The sequence below is a fragment of the Macrotis lagotis genome, chromosome 3 (assembly GCF_037893015.1).
Source record: "Macrotis lagotis isolate mMagLag1 chromosome 3, bilby.v1.9.chrom.fasta, whole genome shotgun sequence".
NCBI classification, from domain to species: Eukaryota; Metazoa; Chordata; class Mammalia; order Peramelemorphia; family Peramelidae; genus Macrotis; species Macrotis lagotis.
In genome coordinates this window covers 297,689,561-297,697,635 of record NC_133660.1, presented here as the reverse complement: position 1 = coordinate 297,697,635, position 8,075 = coordinate 297,689,561, and the positions used below count along the sequence as shown (strand labels likewise).

The 8,075-nt window shown below is 32.5% G+C and overlaps 1 protein-coding gene across 1 annotated transcript; it reads left to right on the top strand.

Moving 5' to 3' along the window:
* Positions 1 to 7,151: 7,151 nt before the first annotated feature.
* Positions 7,152 to 8,075, top strand: LOC141516880 (olfactory receptor 10AG1-like). Its single transcript, XM_074227839.1, has one exon. The coding sequence runs from the start codon at positions 7,152 to 7,154 to the stop codon at positions 8,073 to 8,075; it is 924 nt and encodes a 307-aa protein (XP_074083940.1).

Below are 8,075 nucleotides of genomic sequence, written 5' to 3'. Positions count from 1 at the left end.
CCAATTTTATCTCTCGAAGAATAATGGGAAAGCCCCAGACCAAAACTCTTAATCACGAGCTCAGTTATGAAAACCAACAAAATGCAACTGGAATCCTAGATACAGTGGAAATCATTTCATTCATTCATGTTCTCACTAATTATATGACAAGTTATTTGATTATCTTAATCAAGTGAATATAGGTTTTCCAGTTTTAAAAATGAGAAACACTATGCATTATTCATAAAAAGAGGTGAATGAACCATCATTCTAAAATATTCCTGTGTATGATTTTTGAAATGATTCTATTTTTGAAAGACCAAATTTGATAGAAAAGTAGAGATCATTACTCATGAAATAAATTTTAAAATCAGCAGATAGAATCATGTGATAATACTATTAAGCATGACTGTGAAATGATAGCTAAAGTATACACAGGCTAAAGAAAAAAGTATGACTCTGAGAAAGTATTGATGGACCTTTAGTGCAAATATCCATTTATCAGTTTTTTCTTTTATATTTACAACTTACAAGAAAGTTCTGATTTGAATAAAAGTTCCTACATGTTTGATCCAAGGTCACCTGAGTATATAACCAAAGAAAGGGAATGAGAGAAAGTTTCTTTACAGAACAGAATCTTCCTAGGATAATAATTGTAGTAGCAATCAAGTTGGGCTATTTTATATACCTGAATCATTAGAAAAATGCAAGGAAAGTATAATGGCATAGTACAATGATTAGGGAATGGAGAAAAATAGTAAGATTCAAAAGTGTGGTAAGGCTTAGGGGACTAATAAAGAAGAAAATAAACATAAATAAACCTAACTAAGAAAAATGTACAAAATTACTATAAAAATGAATAATCTTGGATGGAGGGAATGGATAAGGATAGTTATCAGGCTTCTTTCACTATAGGATTGTGACATTCTTTTTTTTCCTATTTTTTGATGTTTTTTTGCAAGGCAAATGGGGTTAAGTGGCTTGCCCAAGGCCACACAGCTAAGCAATTATGAAGTGTCTGAGACTGTATTTGAACCCAGGTACTCCTGACTCCAAGGCTGGTGCTTTATCCACTGTGCCACCTAGCCACCCCATGGATTGTGAGATTCTAAGCAAGACTTGGAAAGACTTTCTTGGTGGAGCCAAGACGATAGTGATAAACTAGAAAAATTCTGGAACTTTCCCCAAAACAACTTTAAATAAACTTCAAAACAAATCCTAAATCAACAGAATCCACAAATAAAATAATTGAAATTATAAAAAAGTGAAACAAGTCCTCAAGATACTGTGGAGAAACTTCAGAAAAGGTCAGTCTCACATGGGAATAAGGGGAGTATACACCAATATAGTTAGGAGGGTTGGGAAGCCAAAAGGAGATTCTTAGCCACAGAGTAGGCCGACCGTGGGCTCAACAGGACAGTGGTACAGCTCATCCATAGTGAGGGTCCCACACCCAGTTCAGAAGACAAAATTCGAGCCCCAGGAATACTAATGACACATGAGATACTGGGTTGGGCAACCCTAAAACAGTGAACAAACCATGAGCACCTGATATGCCAGAGCAGAAAACCAGGGACACACTGCATCCTCTAGCACAAAAACTTGGGTCATTACCCCGTGCCTCAGAAGCAGAGTTCAACATAAGAATGAGCAAAAAAAGAGAAGAAAAATAGAGTTCTAAGCATAGGTAGTTGGTATTCTGTTATGGATGATAAAAATATCAACGTAAAAGAGAAAAGACGTTGAAAAATTGTCTATATGTGAAGACTCATAGGGGTTTATGAATTAGTATCAAATTTGTACAGAAGAAAACAATTTCAATGGGGTATTTTGATTTACCAGTCATTAAAGTGCTGTTAAATAGCAGAGACAAGGCTGCAAGCAACGTCCTCTTACTTTAAATTCAGAGCTACTTCTACTATCCCAGGATGCCTCATTACTGCACTGGTGACAACTACACTGGACTTAGAGTAAAAAGTAGAAAGCCAATTAAAAATTAGCTAGTGACCTGGGAGAAAACTATTCCCATAGAAGACAGTAGAGGAGGATTCCTTTCTATTTAAAAGTTCTGGCTGCATTGAGTGCAAAATTCATTTATTCATAAGAAGGTGTTCTCTATAATATTATCCAGTTATTATTCCTGGAAATATTGAGTAAAAACATAAATCAACTTGAACTGGGAATTCAGGTGCTGGAATTAGTAGTTATAGGTCTTGGGTTCATATCTCTTTTCTGATATCTACTAGCTACATTCTTTGGATATCACTTAATTACACTGAATATTTTATTGCTATGTTTAACATTCAAGAATGATCTTGGAGTTCCTTTCCAATCATCTCAAAATTTATGATTTATGATTTCAAAAAGAAAAAGAGGTTATTCTCTATAATGGAAATAGAGTTGAGCTCATAATACAGAGAACACTCAGTATGCAATCTGACTACTGACCCTTAGCAGCTTAGTTAAAATTGAACAAATCATTCAGAATGAATGAGCCTCAGATATTTTATATTCAAAATGATGGGATTAGCACTGCAAAAAAGTGCTCCATCAATAGTTAATGTTCCAATGTACATATAGCATTTTTCCAGCTGAAAATACTTTGTCGATATCAGCCATCGTAGCTTTACATTATTTACAATGCATTCATTAAAAAAGGAAGGATCTACATCTGATTTTCTCTCATTCCTAAAAGGTAAGGGAGGACTTTTAATGATTGATTTTTTCAGGTGATTGAGTATTGTCTCGATGACTAGGAGGAAGTATGATATAAGGGAAAAAATTGACTCTGTAATCATAAGATTTGGGTCAAATCATTTTCTTTACCTTATCTTTGTGAAGTTTATCAAATGACTCAACATCTTTGTTTCTTAGTTTCTTGACATACCAAATGGATGAATTATTCTCCCTAACCTCATTTGTTGCTTGTGGTCTGTGCCTTATGGCCTTTCATTTTGTTATTTGCTCTGTAATTATAGAGTTTTCTCAGGAATCAAGATCCAGTAAATGGAATAGTTTCATGGACATAAATTCTTCATAGAAATCTCAACTTCAAGATGGTATGACACTTGTTATGTTTTGGTTATGAATCATCATCAGCAAAAAATAAGAATTTGGTAGGGTGCAAACCTTTATTCCATAAAGCCTTTCCCTTATATTAAGGATTGTTCTATTACTATTCATATGGATAATACTTTTTAGTAGTAAATCACATGTAATATTTGTGATATCCAGAATGGGTACAAAAGCTAAAAAGGCACTATTTAAACCATTTTTCTTTTGATAGTACTTGTTAAATATCAAGTAAAAATTAAATTGAAGTATAAAATGAAGCTGAGGTGAGGAATATTTTTTCCTTAAATCTATCACAGATAATGAAAATTGAGTAAACTTTGATTATTAGAACTTTCTAGAAAAATATTCCAGAAAGAATATCACCAACTTATTACAGATACAGTCAGAAAGATTGAAATATTTAACCGAACAAAATCTATTCGGAAGAAAAAATGCCACAAGGAAATAAATCCAAAATTTTCTTAAACATCTCAGGTTATAGGTTTAAATTTGTCTTTGAATTTTATTCCCTTTGAAAATTAGGCCATTTGTCCTCTCATGTTGATTTCTGCAAATGAAGATGGGTAAACATGAACTAGCACACATACGTATTTCCTCCACCTATACAACTGTTATTATTTTAAAACAGTCTATAAAATGTACTTTAGTTGTTAATTTTGTTTTCTCACTATTATAGGCGTCTTTCATTTATTACACTAGAAATGCTGCCATAAATAGTTTTCCATTCAGTTCTAATTTAATCAAATCTTCTGCTATAGTAAAGTGAAAGCTTAAGCAAATTTTCTGAAAAAGTCATCTTATACAACACAACCCTTCACCTTTCTATTGAGAAAATAGATTTATACTAAACATGCTTTATAGACTCTTTTAAAAATGATTGATTATGTTGGATTGACTTTTCTTTGGTCTCATTAAATAAGATATTACCCTTATCAAGTCTGGTTGAGTTCCTCATCTTTCTTCTTTATCAATGCATTCATCGCATTTGTTTTTTCACAAACTGATTAACCATTTTAAGAAGGTTCGAAATATTGAATGAAAATCGTATTATAAATACTACAATTCAGATTGGACCTTTATTTATGCATTATTAACTGCAAACTTTTTTCTCCCTGCTTGGGGAAATAGTTGATCTAAATCCCAAAACAAGAAAAGAAACATCAAATTGAAAAGATGGAGAATTTAATTATCTGGAAAACTCAATTAAGTCTCTTTATGCCAAATAACAATAATTAATAAATCCTAATAAACCTTGTATTTTGCATGTTATTATTAAACATTTTAAAATGAAAGACAAGACAAGAGCATTTAAACACCTTGTGCAGAATCATACATAAAAGAAATGGCAGAGTCATGACATGAACCTATCTATTAATGACTCTAGTCATAGCTTTCTGTCAATTTATGTTTGTTCTATTATTTATTATTTGTTCATTCATTCATCCATTTATTTATATTTTAACTTTGACAAAAGTGAAAATGAAGAATGAAATAAGATTCAAATCATGTATTCATTAAGAAAATGAGAATAATATAATACATTGGAAGAAGTTTAACATTATAATGAACTTTCTAGAAGAAAAATAGAATGAATTCTTTGAAAATAGAATGAATTCTTTGAACTATGGGCAGAAAAGTTTGATTTAGATTCTTGATAACTTTCTTTGAAAGAATATTAAAATGATTGGTAAAAAGTGAGGTGAATAACTAGAAAAGGAACACATGATTCAAAGAATGAATCATATGACTTCAACAAAACGAAGCTATATGGCACTATTCTAATTTTTTTTTTTTAAGAAATACATTCTTAGATCATTAATACTCCTTAGAATAGCCAAGTCATTCACAATTCTTCATTAAACTATATTGCTGTTACTAAAAAAAAACCTTATATTAAGCAGGCATTTGGACTAAATTTTATAAAGTCATTTTTTAAGTGTTTTATGTCTTCATGTTTCTTGAAAGTTTGTGATTATGAGTACATGAGTGTGTTAAAAATACTGTATGCTGTGATATAGCACTACTTGATGAATTTGGAGCTGCTTCTTTCCCTGTTTAGAATCCAGGAAAGTATGTTCAGCTGTTTGTGACACTATTTCTGATTTTCTTGGCGAAGATATTAGAATAAGCTTTCATTTCCTTCTCTAGTTCATTTTTACATATGAGGAAATTGAGGCAAATAAGGTTAAGTGCCTTGCCCTGGGACACACAGCTATGTTTGATGTCGGATTTGAACTTACAATGATGGGTATTCCTGATTCAAAGTCTGTATCCACTATGCCACCCATTTCCTCCCTCATAATTTGACTATTTTTGTATAACTATAAGTAATCTTCATGATGCTGTCTGATTAGAAATATATGAACTAATGGAGACGAAACTGTCAATAGTTAGTCAGCTAGGTTGTGCAGTAGTTTTAATACTGAGCTCAGAGTCATGAAAACCTTAGTGAAGATATCATTTCAGACACTTACTAGTTGTATGTCATTTAAATTTGTGTACCTTAGTTTCCGCAACTGTAAAATAAAGATAATAATAGCACTTCTCTCCCAGGGATATTGTAAATATTAAATGAGATAATATTTTTCAAGTGTTTAGTGTAGCGCCTATAATATAATTAAATAAGTGCTTTTGTACCCTTTTCTTCAACTCAAAGTAATTATAATAAAAATATACATTATTAAAATAAAGCCACTTTAATGATAATGAAAATTAGAAATCAACCAATGGCATATATTTTGTGACAGCAAGTATAATTAAAGTTTCTGATATGATGTCCTGAATAACCCTGATCATGGATTAATAAACATCTATTAATCAACCACTATAAAAGACAGTGAGAAGTAGACAGAGAATACAAGATCCTTGCCCCAAGGGAGTTGTGTCAGATTACACACACACACACACACACACACACACACACACACAGACACTGTTTTAGTTTTCAATAGATTTATTTTCATTCTATAAGAAAAAGTTGAAAAGCCCAAAGCTCATAAGAGTAGTGACCAAACAATGAAGGAAGCTCATATCTCAACTTTCCCCCATCAGGGTGTTATCATTCTGTGGGTTGGCATAATAAATTAAATGGGGAAAATTTGGAGTTTTGTAGAAACCACATATAATACAAAAAGCACAGCAGACAGCACAGGAAAAGTTTAGGAATGTAAAAATTATAGATACATATATAATATATATGTTTCACATATGTATTATAAGGCATTGTATTGATCATATAATAGAAAAAGAAAAAAAAAATAGACTTCTCTTCTACCAAAGGAGAGTCAAAATTTTTTACATTCATTTTCTGACTCCCATTATTTATAAGAGTTGATGGTAATGACATTCCCAATTTGAACAGAACTGCTCCTTATGACAAGAGGTCACCAGTGGCTCACTGAATAGGCCACTGTAAACTGGAGTCAAAATTATTTGATTTCAAATGCAGTCCCAGAAACTTCCTGTTTGTAACCCTGAGCAATTTCAAAAAGCAGCTACTAGAGAAGCAAACATCAAGTTACTCCAGTATCTCTGTCAAGACAATCCCAAATGACATCATTTAGAGTCAAATATAAGTCACAAACGACTGACACACACCACCACTTTACACATGTGGTGCCTTTTCTCAAGACTTCGGATTTTTAAATGAATAAAAAGAATATTTGTTGTTTCATTCTACTACAAAATTTTGAAGTTTCAGCTGTTTATCAATGCCATTATGTCTGTTTGATTTTGCTCCACATTTAAATCTGATGATCTCCAATTATTCTGTAAATTTTTATTAAAAGTGAAGCTATACTATAGATCATGGGACATTATTAACATTAAGAATAGTATAATAGATAAAATAAATAACAAAATTTGAAACCTTGGAGTTGAATAGGAGCTTAAATGCACCATAGAATATCAGGGTTGGACATCACTGGGGGCAAAATATCAAAGATGTTAAAACTTAAATCACCAGACCTAAAAAGTAATTTGATTTATGAGTAATATAATGAACATCCTCATCTTACAGAGTAGAGACAGTCCATACAATGGGAAATGAATTGTCTGTATTGAATTCAGTATTTCCAGAGAAGCAATCCATGGAAACAATGGCAGAAGCAAATCTCAGCTGTGTAAAGGAATTTATTCTTTTGGGATTCTCAGAATTACCTAATTTTCAAGAGATTCTATTTGGTATTTTCTTAGTCATTTACACAAATATCCTGATTGGAAATGGACTCATTATTCTTCTTACAAATTATGATGCAACTCTCCATACACCCATGTATTTTTTCCTCGGCAATTTTGCCTTCTTGGAAATCTGCTACACATCAGTGATTCTACCGAGAATGCTGTCAGACCTTTGGACTCAGAATAGAAATATTTCTTTGCTGTCCTGTGCTACTCAACTTTGTTTCTTTCTTATTCTGGTAGTCACTGAAAGTCTTCTCCTGGCTGTGATGGCATATGACCGCTATGTGGCCATCTGTAAACCACTCTATTATACTCTTATTATGAATCACAAGGTGTGTGTCCAGCTAGTGATTGCCTCCTGGATCAGTGGAATACCCATCATGATAGGGGAGACGTACCAGGTTTTCTCATTACCCTACTGTAATTCTAATGTACTTAATCACATTTTCTGTGATATGCCCACATTGATGAAGTTGGCCTGTGGGGACATATCTGGGAGTGAAGTTTCAGTCTATGCTGATGCTCTTTTATTTGCTTTTACTCCCTTTCTGTTGATACTTTACTCCTATACTAGAATCTTCATTACCATCCAAAAGCTTCCATCTGTAATGGGAAGATCCAAAGCCTTCTCAACTTGCTCGTCCCATCTCATGGTAGTGGGGTTATTTTATGGATCTGGTCTGATTACATATTTAAAACCAAAGACCAGTTACATGGCAGTTATAGACAAAATGCTTTCTCTTTTCTACACCAGTATAACACCTTTTTTTAACCCTCTTATTTACAGCCTTAGGAACAGGGATGTCATTATGGCAATGAAAAAATTATTGTCTAAATGA

Coding starts and splice junctions, on each gene's coding strand:
- LOC141516880 (XM_074227839.1), top strand. CDS start 7,152: ATGGCAGAAGCAAATCTCAGCTGTGTAAAGGAATTTATTCTTTTGGGA.